The following is a 16893-nucleotide window of genomic DNA, read 5'->3' on the forward strand; positions in this document are numbered from 1 at the left end:
ACAACTTTGCACTCAACAAAGGCAAGACTAAGGAATTGACTGTGGGCTTCAGGAAGAGGAAGTCGAGGGAACACACACCAGTCCTCATCGGGGGTGGGGGGGGGCATCGGTCAGCAGTGAAAAGGGTCAGCACTTTCAAGTTCCTGGGCATCAATATTTCTGAAGACCCATTCTGGACCCAACATACTGACGCAATTTTCTCAAACTCCTATTGCAGCTGCTATGCTTCATTAGGAGTTTGAGAAAATTTGGTATGTCACCAAAGACTCTCATAAATTTCTACAGATCTACTGTTGAGAGCACTCTAACTGATTGCATTACCATCTGCTTTAGAGGCACAAATGCACAGGATTGGAAAAAGCTGCAGAGGGTTGTAAACTCAACCAGCTCCATCTTAGACACTATCCTCCCCCACCAAGGACATCTTGAAAAGGTGATGTTTCAAAAGGTGGCATTGATCTCAATGGACCCTCACTACTCAGGATGTGCCCTCTTCTTCTTACTACCATAGGGGAGGTGGTACAGGAGCAAAAAGGCACACACCCAATGTTTTAGGAACAGCTTCTTCCCCACTGCTATCAGTTTTCTGAACAGTCATGAACATATGAACACTACTTCACTCTTTTGCCCTCTTTATTCATATTTATACTTCTGATTGAAACTTAATGGTATTTCTAATGTATTGCACTGCACTGCTGCAATAACAAATTTCACAACATATGTCAGTAATAATAAATCTGATTTTGATTATTCCTATGCACATCAGAAAGGACCTCAAGCTCTTTTTAATTTTTTAACAAATTAGTTGACTTCAGATGGGGTAGTGAGAATATTACAAGGAAAATTAGCAAAAGAGTTACAGCAACAAATGAACCAGAGTAAAGGCTGATTTATACTTGTGCGTCAAATTGATGCTGTAGGTACAGTGTAGCCATGAACCCTACGCAGTGCCTACGCGGATCCCTACGCCGTAGCCTGACGCGCACCTCTCCCAAAATGTAACTACGCGTTGTGGCAATGCAGACCGCAACAACTGTGATTGGTCCGCTTGGTAGCATTGCATGTCATCCTACGCTGCAATAGCTTCCCATTGGCCGACTGAAGGGCAGGGAAGGAACTCTGGCTGTAATGCTTTCCATAAAGCTTTACAGACCTCCGAAATTATGGAGGACACATTTCGCTTTTATGAAAAAAGACGCTCACTTTAAACTTGTTTACCGTGAGAAAGACTACCATGCCCATGAAGCCTTGCACGGGCAGTTGTGTGCGCATGCGTGACGTGTGCGAATTGCAGAGCGACGCAGACACACCAACGCACAAATATTAATGCTCCACAATGGCGTAGCCCACTTGTGTAGGCTACGGCGCAAGCTAGTACGCCCAAGTATAAATCAGCCTTAAGAGTAAATCACATGGCAGTTGAAACAGATAGAAGGCATAGAGAAACCATATGCAGCAACTTGATCTATCTTGGTTAACAGCTTAACATAATTTTACAGAGAAAGCTGACCAAGAACAAGAGTGGCGCAAAGAAGAGAGGGAAAAAAAGCTGATGTTAAGGGAACTCGGCATTATTTAAAATCATCTACAAAACATGAATTTTACATTTAGGGAACGTACAGAAAACTCACTTTGGAGGGAGATGTGCAAAGCTGTGTCGGACAGACAGATTAGAACCATACAAATCTAGACAAACAAAACTTCTAAAGGAAAAAGTAATCAGGTTGTGAACAATCAAATGTAGACTGAGGAAATGTTGTACAACAGATCTGTCTAGAATGACACCCATTTTAACAAGCTAACATGAAAGTTCACACAGAACACTATGGTGAAAAACATGGAGCTCTCTCCGATGTCCTTGGAAATGGTTCTCTTTGAATAATATTACTGAAGCACGTAAAATAATCATTGCATTGTTACATTGCAGTTTACGTGAGGTTAACATATTCAGATTGATTGCTGTTTCTCTAGAACAATGACTTAGTTCCTACTACCTTGAATGCACAACAAATTATTGTGATGTCCTGCAACAAAAAGCTCAATATTTTTTATTTTAATTTTTTGTTTTTAAAAGAGATACAGCACAGTATAGGCCCTTTGGGCCATGCCACCCAGCTACCCCACACCAACCCCGATTTAACTCAAACCTAACTGGGGGATAATTTACAATGACCATTTAACCTACCCAGCGTGTCTTTGGAGGAAATTGGAGCACCTAAAAAAAAAAGCTCAAGCATTTTACAGGGAGGACGTACAGAAACTCCTTACAGAGAATGCCAGGATTGAACTCTGAACTTCCAATGCCCAAGGTGAAATAGTCTCTCACTAACTGCTACTCCACTATGACACCCAATGCAGTCTTTGTAAATTTGAAGAACTCAATAGAAAAGATTGCCTCTTCCTTCCATAGTAGACAAAAATGTTTAAGCTGTTTTATTTAAATCTTATACCTGTTTATACTCATTTCTGAATGCTAAACTTAATAGACAATAGATGCAAGAGTAGGCCATTCGGCCCTTTGAGCCAGCACTGCCATTCACTGTGATCATGGTTGATCATCCACAATCAGTATCCAGTTCCTGCCTTATCCCCATAACCTTTGATTCCACTATCTTTAAGAGCTCTATCCATCTCTTTCTTGAAAGCATTCAGAGACTTGGCCTCCACAGCCTTCTGGGGCAGAGCATTCCATATATCCACCACTCTCTGGGTGAAAAAGTCTTTCCTCAACTCCGTTCTAAATGGCCTACCCCTTATTCTTAAACTGTGGCCTCTGGTTCTGGACTCACCCATCAGCGGGAACATGTTTCCTCCCTCCAGCATATCCAATCCCTTAATAATCTTATATGTTTCAATAAGATCCCCTCTCAGCCTTCTAAATTCCAGAGTATACAAGCCCAGTCACTCCAATCTTTCGACATATGACAGTCCCGCCATCCCGGGAATTAACCTTGTGAACCTACGCTGCACTCCCTCAATAGCAAGAATCTTCCTTGTTAAAAGTAATTATGTCCCATAATATCAGTAAGACTCTAAAAGTGCAAAGAAAATTGACAAGAATGTTGCCGGGACTTGAGGACCTGAGTTATAGGGATAGGTTGAGTAGGTTAGGACTTTATTCCCTAGAACATAGGAGAATGAGGGGAGATTTGAGAGAGGTTTAGAAAATTATGAGTAGTATAGGCAGGGTAAATGCAAGCAGGCTTTTTCCACTGATGTTGGGTGAGATTAGAACTAGAGAGCATAAGACAGAAATAATCTACCATCTCTGGTCAACACTGTGTTCAAACACAGCCTACATTTGTTTTCAATCTCCTCAGAGGCAGAGAAGATGATCACCTAGCACCCTCCTGTGGTTAAAGTGGTAACTTGGAAAGATACCCACGTAGCAATCTCAAATAGTGTATTTACTGAAGTACTAGCGAGTTCAGGACTATGACTGCAGGAGCATATACAAGTGTCAAATCTCACCATCTGAGAGCATATTGGGCTTGACTTTTTAATGTCAATGGAAGCCATAAGGGATTCCAGTGGATTCCAATTAATTGGGCCATCAGTTAATTAGGGCAGCTGCTTATTTTGGACAATTCTTAAAGAACAAAATCTAACCAAGAAAAGAGCCAGGATTCCATTCATTCATTTTGGACACGATATCGCTTAATTGGGACAGGAGACTGTTACCGAACAGTTTCTAACTAGCTCAGTTGTGTGCACGTGTTGTCGTTACACACAATGAAGATTTAGAGGATACAATCATCAAAAGCATTGTGTGAATGCAGTCTATTATCTGCACTAGGTGTCTGTGCTGATTTTGTTCACTTACAGTCAAAAGAATCCACCAGCACACATTGGATGAATTCCTCCATCAATAACTATTAGCAACTAACACAGAATTTTATAGCACTGCAGTGGTATTGGTAGTGTTCTAATTTGTTTTACACACACACACACACACACCTACCTTTGTAACTATCCCCATGAAAATTCGGCTAATTGCAATATCCACTTAAGTGTGGCAAAATGTACTTGTCCCAATATGTCCCAATTAACCTGCATTCCTATGCCACTGACTCTTAATCAGAATTGATGGCACTAACAAATGTAAAAACTGCTCAGAAAAAATGGAGTTCAATTTGAATACTGAACCCCATTGCATCAATTATGTGAATGTGGCCGGTCCACATGACTGATCATGCAGTGAATTGATTGAGCCTTCTACAAGCAGAAGGCCCTCTCTTTTGGTGCAGGCTTTTGAGTATGCACGTCTTTTAGTCTCAACAGGCTTGTTTTGTAGCTCCCGCACCGTAAATTGCGCATGTACAGTAGCTAACATGACTCAGGCAAAACATTTAACCACACTACTCCGTTGTTGGTCTTGCTTTGCGCATACATAACAGTCGGTGATGATGATTAAAACAAGAACGAGGACTCTACTCCAAGCACCCAATCCATTTTGGACTGCACCTATGGCAAGATTGACCCCTGGAAACTGGCTGTAATGGAAGGCATCCTTCCTAGAATGGAAAGAACTCCTAGCAATGTTAAGACCAGTGGCAAAGCTAGAGAAAGCAATGTGTCTCTAGCTGCTCTTGGGAGAACTTAGGCATCTATGCTTTGCACCTACAGAACGAATCTGAACTGACAGACATGCTTCAGGCTTTGGACTATGTTTGGGGATGCAGGACAATGCCTTTATGTCATGCTTCAGGTGCTCACTGCTACGGCAGACCCCGATGAGAACGTAGACGATTTCATCACAACACTGATCTTAGTGGCACAGGAAAGCAAGTACCAAGATATTCCCCAAAGCAAATTTGAAGAAACGATGCTTATCCAAGCGTTGATTGTTAGAGTCTAAAGATGGAAGCACCAGCAGAGCCTCCTGTCCAAAAAGCATGATTTGTCTAGGGACAAAGCACACTCCACAGCTTGCCACTGGGAGGCAGTCAAGAGCGACCTTATACAGGTTCAACTACCTACATCTCCACTGACTCAGGCAGTACTGGAGCAAGAACTCCTGCTGGAGATGTTTTTCCAGGGAATTCAACCCACAACCCACAGGCAACATCACGCAAGACTCCACAAAGATGCTGTCACTGTGCATAAAGTTGTACCCAACGGCACAATTGCAAGCATCAAAAGACAGTCTCTCGGTTCTGTCAGTAGGTAGGGCACCTCAAGAGGGTGTGCTTCACTAAGCATCATGCCATCAGAATGCAGTAGAATTCAAACACCAACTCCATGCAAGGAGACAGCAGGAGCAAAGAAGTGGGCACCATTTTCCAAACCCATGACTTGAGCTACAGAATCCAGCCTTCTTACTTGGTTTCACTTGCAATGGACAACCAGCCTGTGAAATTTGAGCTGGATATGGGGCCAGCCATCACCTTGTTAACTGAATTATCTTTACACAAGATTCCAAAATTACCCCCGTGACCACTGATCTCAGTGTTCCGCAGCTACACTGAAGGTAGCATGGACATGCATGGTGTTTTTACGGTAGAAGTGGTTCACCAGGGGGACCTATTTCACTTACCCGTGTATGTGATCACTGGAAGCAAACGGCCTAATTTACTGGGTAAAAATAGGATTCAAAAGATGCCATTACGCTGTCCTGCATTAACCATATTGCAGAGAAGCCTGCATTGATTTCTCCATTACAAAAGGACCAGCAGGTTTTCCAAGTGGATGCTTTAGGACAATACTGTGGTCTGGCAGTGATGTTCAAGCTTAAGAAGAACTGCCAGCCAAGTGTTCATGTTTAAATGCACCTTATCCAGGAACAAAGTTGCAGCAAGCAAGAGGCCACACAAAAATATGATATACACATTAGGTCACAAATGTTTGTTAGCAGATCCCAAGTCTACAGGGTGCATCTTGCAGGAAGAAACCTAGTTACCAGCTGTCATCCGGTCAAGTAGCAGAATATGAGCTGACAGACGGAGGAATTGTCAGGTGACATTCGGATCATTTTTGCCAGCGAACTGTCTGGGACATAGGAAGCTACAAAAGCATCCTCTGCTGATGAAGACAGTGTCCTAGCAGATGAACCAATGGATGCTTCATCAAGAGAAGAGGAGATTCACAGCCTCTGCCCTCAACATCAGCTAATCTACAATATGTTAAGAGCAGAAGGACTGCAAGGAACAAAATTGTTCCTCCAGAAGATGAGGATCTATGCATGGACTCAAAAGAGATGAGGGAGATCTTATGTGAATTTTTTGCATCTGTATTTACTCTGGAGGTGGACACAGAGTTTATAGAAGTCAGGTAAAGCAGCAACACCTTCATGGACCCCATACAGTAGTGGGAAAGTTATTGGAAGGTATTCTAAGGGACCGGATGCATGAGTATTTGGATAGATGTGGACTGACTAGGGATAGTCAGCTTGGCTTCATGCATGGGGAGAGGGGGTTCATGTCTAACCAACCTTATAGATTTTTGAGGAAGTTACCAGGAAAGTTGATGAAGGCAAGGCAGTGGATGTTGTCTGCATGGACTTTAGCAAATCCTTTGACAAGGTCCCGGATGGGAGACTGGTCAAGAAGGTTCAGTCATTGGCACTCAAGATGAGGTAGTAAATTGGATTAGACATTGGCTTTTTGGGAGAAGCCAGAGAGTGGTAGTAGATGGTTGCCGCTCTGACTGGAGGCCTGTGACTAGCAGAGTGCCGCAGGGAAAGGTGCTGGGTCAGTTATTGTTTGTCATCTATATCAATGATCTGGATGCTAATGTGGCTAACTGGATCAGCAAATTTGCAGATGACACCAAGATTGGGGGTGTAGTGGGCAGTGAGGAAGACTGTCAGAACTAGCAGCAGGATCTAGACCTGCTAGAAAAATGGGCTAAAAAATGCCAGATGGAATTTAATGCAGACAAGTACAAGGTCTTGCACTTCAGTAGGACCAACAAGGGTAGGCCTTACACAGTGAATGGTAGGACAATGAGGAGTGCTGTAGAACAAAGGGATCTGGGAATACAGGTCCCTAGTTCATTGAAAGTAGTGTCACAGATAGATAGGGTCAGAAAGAAAGTGTTTGGTACACTGGCGTTCATACATCAAAGTACTGAGTACAGGAGTTGGGATGTTATGTTGAAGTTGTGTAAGACATTGATGAGGCCTAATTTAGAGTATTATGTGCCATTTTGGTCACCTACCTACAGGAAAGACTTATTTGATGCTTATCTGTACCTTATTTGGTTGAAATTGCACAGAAAATTTACAAAGGTGTTGCCAGGTCTGGTGGATCTGAGTTAGATGGAAAAATTGAACAAGTTTGAACTTTATTCCTTGAAACGTAGAAGATTGAGTGGGGGGGGGGATGGAGGAGGAGTGAACTGTATCACATCAATTGCAAGAATATGGCAGGTGCGCATGCAGTACGTTGATTGTGCAGTGAATTGATTGGGCCTCCGAAGCGTGGAGGGCCCTTTCTTTTGGTCCAGGCTTTTGTGTTCGCATGCCTTTTCGTCTGAACAGGCCTGGTTTGTAGACCCTGCTCTGCAAGTTGCCCAGTGCGTACTGTGGCTAACATGACTGAATAAATATGTTTAATCATTCTATACCATTATCATTTTCTCATCATGCATAGGCAAGAAATACTACTTTCCAAGATCCAAAGATTGAGTCTTAACATTTTGAAACTAGAATTTCCGCTGTCCCAAACTACACAATAAAAAAGAGGGAAAGAAAACAAGGACATAATTTTTCATATATTAGTGCTTGATGGTTTAAGAGAAATGTGGCAATGTTATGATTAATGTATAATTAATTATCTTGTCTTAATCAAAACGTAGAAGACTTGGTCAAAAATCTTTACCTCTGCAAGAATCTTTCATAAGTCTGTCTGTATGCAAATCCTGCCCTTCGAACACGTACATTTTCCATTAAACCTAAATATTCCACCTGGTGCTGGCAACGTTGCTCATCAAACAGCAGTGGAGATTTTAGCTCATTGGGCTTAATACATCGAACATAGTAAGGCTCCTGGAAAACAAATTGAAATCTATAAAATGACATCCATAATATGTAATTATGATTCAACTGTTGGCAGACATTGGATAACAGATGCACTGTGCAAACTGTATTTGATGTATTATAGCAGTATCTTAATATTGTGCAAAAATTTGGTTTGTCTTGCAATTAAGTACCGATCAGTGTATGTGTGTAAAACAAGAACATGTACTCCAAAGGTAATATTCTAATCTTAAATTACTTTCACTCTTCCTACAATAGATAGCTTCACATGGTACTGAGTCTGATGCACAGAAACATTAAACGTTTGTAGGTTGATAAGTGTTTATTTGGACAATATTGCACAGGTTGAGGTAGAATCACTAAAAGAATTTTACAAAACCAGTTGTTACATGTTACTGAAACACTATAGACATTTTTGGCATAATTAAGCTGTAAGAATGTACAAGTTCATGGTCCACTCAAGTCTGCTCCCTGCCTTCTTCACTGAATTTGGAAATGGAATTGGTTTATTATTTTTGCATGTACTGAGATACAGTGAAAAACTTGTCTTGCATACTGTCCATACATATCAGATCATTACAGGCAGCACAAGGTAAACAATTACAGAATGCAAAATAAAGTGTAACAGTCACAAAGAAAGTGAAGTGCAGGTAAACATAAGGCACAAGATCAAAACAAGATCAATTGTGGGGTGAGGAGTCTAACTTATTGTACAAGGGAACCATTCAATAGTCTTATAAAGGCAGAATTGAAGGTGTGGCCTGGTGGCATGTGCTTTCATGTTTTTGCATCTTCTGCCTGATGGAAAAGGTGAGAAAAGAGAATTTCCAGGGCAGCTGGAGTCTTTAATTATGCTGGTTGCTTTACTGAGGCATAAAGTCAGACAGAGTCCAGAGAAGGAACATTGGTTTCTGTGAAGTGCTGAGCTGTGCCCACAACCCCCTGCAGTTTCTTGCAGTCACAGGCAGAGCAGCTGCTATACCAAGCCATTATGCATCCAGATAGGATGCTTTCTTCAGTGCGTTGATAAAAATTGGCAAGGATTGACAGAGCTTGCCGACTTTTTTTTAGCCTCCTCAGGAAGTAGAGGCTTTGGTGAGATTTCTTGGCCATGGCATCTATGTGGCAACTTGAAAGCCACATCCTCAACTCTCTACCCCTCACTGATGTAGACACCACCCTCCCTTCTAAAGTCAAAACCAGCCCTTTTGTTTTGCTGACATTGAGGGAACGATTGTTGTCATGACACCATATCACTGAGTTATTTTTCACCGTCCTGTATTCCGACTCATTGTTATTTGAGATATGGCCCATTGTAATGGTATCAACTGTAAACTCGTAAATAGAGTTAGAGCAGATTCTGGCAACGTAGTCATGAGTGAACAGGGAGTAGGGTAGGGGGCTGAGGATGCAACCTCCAGGAATACCAGTGTTTGGAATAATTGTGCAGAAGGTGTTGCTGCCTATCCCTACTGATTGTGGTCTGTTGGCCAGGAAATCAAAGATGCAGTTGCAGTGGAAGGTGCTGATTCCGGGGTCCAGAGATTGGTGATGAGTTTGCCGAGAATTATGGTACTGAAGTCAGATCTGTAGTCAATCAACAATAGTTTAACGTCAGTGTCTTTACTATCTGGATGCCCCAGAGCCAGAGCCAGAGCCAGAGCCAGAGCCAGAGCCAGGGAAAAGGCAACCTTCATAGACCTGTTTCTGTGGTAGGCGAATTGCATTGGAACCATAAGACTATAAGATATAGGAGCAGAATTAGACCATTTAGCCCACTGACTCTGCTCTGCCATTTCATCATGGCTGATCCAATCTTCCTCTCAGCCTCAATCTCCTGCCCTCTCCACATACCCTTCATGCTCTGACAAATCAAGAACCTATCAACTTCTGCTTTAAATATACATAAGGATTTGGCCTCCAAAGCTGCCTGTGGCAAAGGATTCCACAGATCTAACACTCTCGGGCTAAAGAAGTTCCTCATCTCCATTCTACAAGGACACCCTTCTACTCTGACGCTGTGTCCTCGGGTCTTAGACTCTCCCACCATAGCAAACTTCCTCTCCACATCCACTCTATTAAGGCCTTTCACCATTTGATAGATCTCAATGAGGTCACACCTCATTCTTCTGAATCCTAGTGAATACAGGCCCAGAGCCATCAAACGCTTTTCATACAACAAGCTATTCAGTCCCGGAATCATTTTCGTAAACCTCCCTTGAACCCACTCCAGTTTCGGCACATCCTTTCTAAGATAAGGGACCCAAACCTGCTCACAACATTTCAATTGAGGCCTCACTCGTGCTTTCTTTCTTTCTTTTTAAATCTTTTTATTAATTTTCCAAAATTATAAACGGATTAACAATATTGATAGAGAGAGATTGGAATAATCTCATTGTTGATAAACATGTACAAAAAAGACTTCAAATAATACAGGTGTAACAGACTTGCAAACTCTTAATACCTGTATAGTTAATCATAGAGAAAAAAGAAATATAAAGAAAAAAAATGCAAAGAAAAACCTCCAAAAAAACCAAAAAAAAACTAAATATTAAACCCGAAAAGAAAGCAAACAGAACAAAACAAGAACACGAGGAATTCTGCAGATGCTGGAAATTCAAGCAACACACAAAGTTACTGGTGAACGCAGCCGGCCAGGCAGCATCTCTAGGAAGAGGTACAGTCGACGTTTCGGGCCGAGACCCTTCGTCAGGACTAACTGAAGGAAGAGTGAGTAAGAGATTTGAAAGTGGGATGGGGAGAGGGAGATCCAAAATGATAGGAGAAGACAGGAGGGGGAGGGATGGAGCCAAGAGCTGGACAGGTGATTGGCAAAGGGGATATGAGAGGATCATGGGACAGGAGGCCCAGGGAGAAGGAAAAGGGGGAGGGGAGGAAAAAACCCAGAGGATGGGCAAGGGGTATAGTGAGAGGGACAGAGGGAGGAAAAGGAGAGAGATAGAGAGATAGAGATAGAGATAGAGATAGAGATAGAGATAGAGATAGAGATAGAGATAGAGAGATAGAGAGAGAGAGAGAGATAGAGAGAGAAAGAATGCGTGTATATAAATAAATAACGGATGGAGTACGAGGGGGAGGTGGGGCATTAGCGGAAGTTAGAGAAGTCAATGTTCATGCCATCAGGTTGGAGGCTACCCAGACAAAATATAAGGTGTTGTTCCTCCAACCTGAGTGTGGCTTCATCTTTACAGTAGAGGAGGCCGTGGATAGACATATCAGAATGGGAATGGGATGTGGAATTAAAATGTGTGGCCACTGGGAGATCCTGCTTTCTCTGGCAGACAGAGCATAGGTGTTCAGCAAAACGATCTCCCAGTCTGCATCGGGCCTTGTCAATATATAGAAGGCTACATCGGAAGCACCGGACACAGTATATCACCCCAGCCAACTCCCAGGTGAAGTGTCGCCTCATTTGAAAGGACTGCCTGGGACCCTGAATGGTGGTAAGGGAGGAAGTGTAAGGGCATGTGTAGCACTTGTTCCACTTACAAAAGCTTTTTTGCAGGGATCGATCTCTACGCGACTCCCTTGTCCATTCGTACCCCCATCCCTCCCCACTGATCTCCCTCCTGGCACTCATCTCTCGTTGGCGTAACGGGCAGACTATTATTTAAATGGAGAAAGAATTCAAAGTTTTGAGATGCAACGGGACTTGGGAGTCCTCATACAGGATACCCTTAAGGTTAACCTTCAGGTTGAGTCGGTGGTGAAGAAGGCGAATACAACGTTGGCATTCATTTCTAGAGGAATAGAGTATAGGAGCAGGGATGTGATGTTGAGGCTCTATAAGGCGCTGGTGAGACCTCACTTGGAGTACTGTGGGCAGTTTTGGTCTCCTTATTTAAGAAAGGATGTGCTGACGTTGGAAAGGGTACAGAGAAGATTCACTAGAATGATTCCGGGAATGAGAGGGTTAACATACGAGGAACGTTTGTCCACTCTTGGACTGTATTCCTTGGAGTTTAGAAGAATGAGGGGAGACCTCATAGAAACATTTCGAATGTTGAAAGGCATGGACAGAGTGGATGTGGCAAAGTTGCTTTCCATGATGGGGGAGGCTGGTACGAGAGGGCATGATTTAAGGATTGAAGGGCGCCCATTCAGAACAGAAATGCAAAGAAATTTTTTTAGTCAGAGGGTGGTGAATCTATGGAATTTGTTGCCACGGGCAGCAGTGGAGGCCAAGTCATTGGGTGTATTTAAGGCAGAGATTGATAGGTATCTGAGTAGCCAAGGCATTAAAGGTTATGGTGAGAAGGCGGGGGAGTGGGACTAAATGGGAGAATGGATCAGCTCATGATAAAATGGTGGAATAGACTTGCTGGGCCGAATGGCTGACTTCTGCTCCTTTGTCTTATGGTCTTATGGGTGTAAGAATCTCCACATTTCTGAGATTCCAGAGACAACCATAAAGGAGTTAATAAAAGTAGCCGATTTGTTTGGAAGTACTTGATTGGACATGGATCTATCCATCAAAGGATTTAAACAACAGTTAAAGTCTCCGCCCATAATTAACATATAATCATTTAAATTAGGAAGGGATGTAAAGAGACTCTAAAAAAAATTCAGGACAGTCAACATTTGGGGCGTAAACATTAAGCATAACAACGTTTTTGTTAAATAACAAACCAGTGATTAACTGAAATCTACTATTTGGATCTGAAATAGTCTCATGATGCAAAAATGAAATTGATGGATCTATAAAAATAGAAACGCCTTTTACTTTGGCCTGTGAATTTGAGTGGCACTGTTGATACTTCCAAAACCTAAAAAAACACTGATTATCCTCTTTCTGGACATGGGTTTCTTGTACAAAGATAATGTGAGCATTCATCCTATGGAATACTTTAAAAATTTTCTTCCGTTTAATCAGGTGGTTTAAACCATTTGTATTCCAAGAAACCAAATTAATGATCTTATCCATAGTACTAAAATCGAACATAAGGTATGTAAAGGGTTAACCAGAATACAAACTCATGACCCTGGAAGAGGAAAGAAGGTCCAAAGAGGAACCGGAAGTCACGACATTTTGGACATTTTGGTAGCTTCAAGTCAGCCCGTTTAAAGAAAGAAAACTAAATTAAAAATAGGAACAAAAATACCATCCCTCCCACAAAAACCCAGAAAGTGGCCAATGCTAAATCTAACCCCGTCTTTCCAGAAGGCAACTCAAAAGAAATATGTTTACCGTAAAAAACACCACCCATTGTCAAAAAAGTAAAAAAAGTTACTATAAATGTTAGGAAAAGATTACAATTACAAACACAAAATAGTTACTTCTTACTCATATTTCAAAAAAAAAGACTAAGCGCCAGTTCATAATATTAGTTTTTCGTATATAAATGATCAGAAATGACACAAGAAGAGGAGAAAATTCTGAGGAGGAGGAGGAAGCAATCCATCATCTTAAGATGTAATACTTCTCCAGTAACATTTCAAAAAAAGGAAAAGCAAACATTAAAACTGTTACTAAATTGCTCTCAAAAGAAAAAATATTAAAAGTGAGATGTACAAAATCACTAACAAAAAAAGAGTACTATCATTTAAAAATGTGAAAAATACCTACTCTACAGAATCAAGGCAAGAACCCTTAAAACATAAAAATCTATATCTGTAAGCTTAGATATTAGCTTTTTTTTCCCCAAAAAAGGAAACAAAAAACAGATAAAAAAAAAGAAGAAAAACAGTGCGTTAGTTAGTCCTCAGCAGAGGAAGACAAGTTGTCAAGAAAACTTTGAGCTTCGCCCGGAGTTTTAAACAAACGACAAGAATTATCCAGCATAACAATTCTCAAACAGGCTGGGATCAGCAATGCTAATTTATAGCCCTTGCGATAAAGTTCTGACATCTGTGGTTTAAAAACTATCCATTCTTTCAATACTTCCTGGCTGAAATACTCAACGAAACGAAATGTAAAACTTTGAAATTCGATCATGCCTTTCCGCCGAGCAGCTCGCATCACTTGTTTCTCAACATGAACATAATGAAACTGAATAATGACGGGCCTCGGTTTAAATTGATTAGACCGTTTACAGCGTAAAGTACGATGTGCGCAGTCTAGCAGTGGGGGTTCCTCCAAAATTTCTGCATCAAACACATGCATTAACAATTTACAGAAGTATTTAGTAGGTTCTCCCGTCTCAACATCTTCAGAAAATCCGATTATTCGCAGATTCTGTCGTCAAGAACAATTTTCAAGATCGATAATCTTCGCTTTATAACACTCCAACTGCTGAGTTGTCGAAGTTAGATTTTTTCAAGAGATTCAATTTTTCAATCCCTTTTGCGATCATCTTCATCCAGTTCCGAGATAATTTGTTGTTGATCAACCTCGCGTCTAAACGATCTAACGTCATCTTGAATCGTCTTCAAAACTTCTTCAAACACAGCAAACCTTTGGTTAAGTGTATTCCCTAGGAGTCATTATTTCAACAGTTAATGGAGTCTCCTTCGATGCTTCAGGGTCGCCATCTTTTTTTCCATTCCTGCCGGAGCCCTTTCCGTTTTTAACATCTCATGCTCTGGTGTGCATTTTCAGTAAGTAAAAATCGAAGTTCAAAGATATATTTGTAGTATAAATCCTTTAGTGTAGGTATAGATAAGGTAAATAAGGGTGGTTACAGGTAAAAGAGATAAAGGGAATGGAGCGATGCCAAAATGTAGCTCACTCCATGAGCACCCCCTGGAAAGTCCCACTCATGCTTTGTAAAGTCTTAGTTTTTTTGTATTTTCACTCCATTTAGAAAATAGTCAACCCTTTCATTTCTTCCACCAAGGTGCAAGACTATACACTACCTGACACTGTATTCCACCTGCCATTTCTTTCCCCTTCTCCTCATCTGTCCAAGTCCTTCCGTAGCCTCTCTACTACCTCAAAACTACCTGACCCTCCTCCTACCTTTATATCATCTACAAGCTTTGCAACAAAGCCATCAATGCCATCATCCAAATCATTGACACATAACATAAAAGAATCGGTCCCAACACACACCCCTGTGGAACACCACTAGTCACCGGCAGCCATCCAGAAAAGGCTCCCTTTATTCCCACTTTGCCTCTAGCCAATCAGCCACTGCTTTATTCATGCTAGAATCTTCCCTGTAATACCATGGGCTCATAGCTTGTTAAGCAGCCTCATGTGTGGCACCTTGTCTAATGCCTTCTGAAAATCCAAGTACACAACATCAACTGATTCTCCTTTGTCTATCCTGCTTGTTATTTCTTCAAAGATTTCCAACAGATTTGACAGGCAAGATTTTCCCTTAAGGAAATCATGCTAACTATGGCCTTTGACATGTGCCTCCAAGCACCCTGAGACAGAAGTTGTGCTAGAGGCATTTGAACTCTCTATTTTACTCTTCCAGTACATTTTATCTAGTTTCTACTTGAATGCATCTATTACACATTCTAAACCTCCTTTCAATACAAAATAGTGCAATCTTGTTAGTCATTGCATTCTAGGTGCTGCATGATCTAAATAGATACGCCAATAATGGGGTTTACGGTGAGAAGCTTTAGCTCAATTTTCAATGTGGTTACATTTCAGGTGGGAAACTACAAAACTTCTGTACCTGTGTTCTTCAGTTAAAGCTAACTACGTACTGTATTTACATGTAATACTACATGCAAACAAGTCCTTCAGCAAAGTTTCCATTTCAATAGCATTTTGTTTAGAATTGAATTGGAACCAGACAAGATAAAGCCAATACATGACTATTTTATGAATAGGTAAAAATGAGGATCTGAGAACGAAGTACATGGATGACTGATTCATCTTTCTCCATCTCTTGCAACAGCTTGATGATTTACACAACCCTTGTTTTCCTCAATTAACTCCTCAAACTTGTTCTGCCATTCAACAGGGATAGGCATGCATGAATATTAATCTTCTACCCAATTTCTTGCTATATGGCATCAAATTGGCTGACCCAGATTACATAGCTACATGTTGCTATTCTTCCTGCAATCTGACTACAAAGCAGCAGAAATTGACTTCCATTTAATACTTGTGGTCATATATTGATGCAGTTTATTAAGGAAGCAATTTTTCTGAATTGGAATATACCGCAATTATAAACAGCTACAACTGATACCTCCAGGAACGCTGCAGAATTTACCTCTAAAGTGGCCATCAGTATCTTTCATATCAGCAATCAATTCTGTTGCAGGCTTTTGACCTGAAACATTGGCATTTCCTCTACCCATCCCTTCCCTTAACACCGATGCTGCTTGAACCACAATCCCTCCAGCAGATGAATCAACCCAATAAATATCCATTCAGCAACTTTGATTCAGTTTGATTTTTGAATACACAAAATACTATTAACTCACTTGCGTTTCTCCCAGTCTAGTGTAATTCTCCTAGGATTCCCAGTCCTCATCTTGGCTCCTGGATGACCACAGGATCACAAAATTTTATCTTGGATATACCAGTTAGGGAGGAATCATGAATCTAAACAAGCACTAACCATCTCCTACTCTCCTATGCATGATGGGAAACATATAATGAAGAATTTCCCCCTAAAAGACCAGACATTAGCAGAAACCTGAGCCAGTACCCAGAAATCAGGAATGTCCATTCACCTCTGCCCTTCCCAACATATAAAGAACTTGAAGTCCTTACAGACAAAGCAATAACTCACTTGCACTTCTCTAATCTAGTGCACTGCATACAGTGTTCACAATGGGATTTCCTCTCCAGGACAGAAATCAAATGAACACCTACATTTAGCTTGTAGGTGTGACTCTAGGAAGTTAGTGAGAGAGGGTATTTACAACTCAAGGATAGCACAGTTGCACTGAAAGTAGTGCAGTTGTCCCACAGTTCCAGCAACCCAGATTTGATTTAGACCTGTGATGCTGTCTCCTTGGAGTTTGCATGTTCATCTGTGTAG

The 16893-nt window shown here is 41.3% G+C and overlaps 1 protein-coding gene across 4 annotated transcripts in view; it reads right to left on the minus strand.

The window, feature by feature from the left end:
• Window positions 1-16893, minus strand: part of LOC140191461 (unconventional myosin-Id) — a 591692-nt gene that overhangs the window by 346328 nt on the left and 228471 nt on the right. For 3 of the 4 annotated variants that reach the window (XM_072248894.1, XM_072248896.1, XM_072248897.1), the window contains exon 15: window positions 7821-7987. The exons of the other annotated variant lie outside the window; for it this stretch is intronic. In XM_072248894.1, coding sequence (XP_072104995.1) covers window positions 7821-7987 — 167 coding nt within the window. The remainder of the gene's footprint in view (window positions 1-7820; window positions 7988-16893) is intronic. 4 annotated transcript variants of the gene reach the window in all.

This window comes from Mobula birostris, chromosome X (assembly GCF_030028105.1).
Source record: "Mobula birostris isolate sMobBir1 chromosome X, sMobBir1.hap1, whole genome shotgun sequence".
NCBI classification, from domain to species: domain Eukaryota; kingdom Metazoa; phylum Chordata; class Chondrichthyes; order Myliobatiformes; family Myliobatidae; genus Mobula; species Mobula birostris.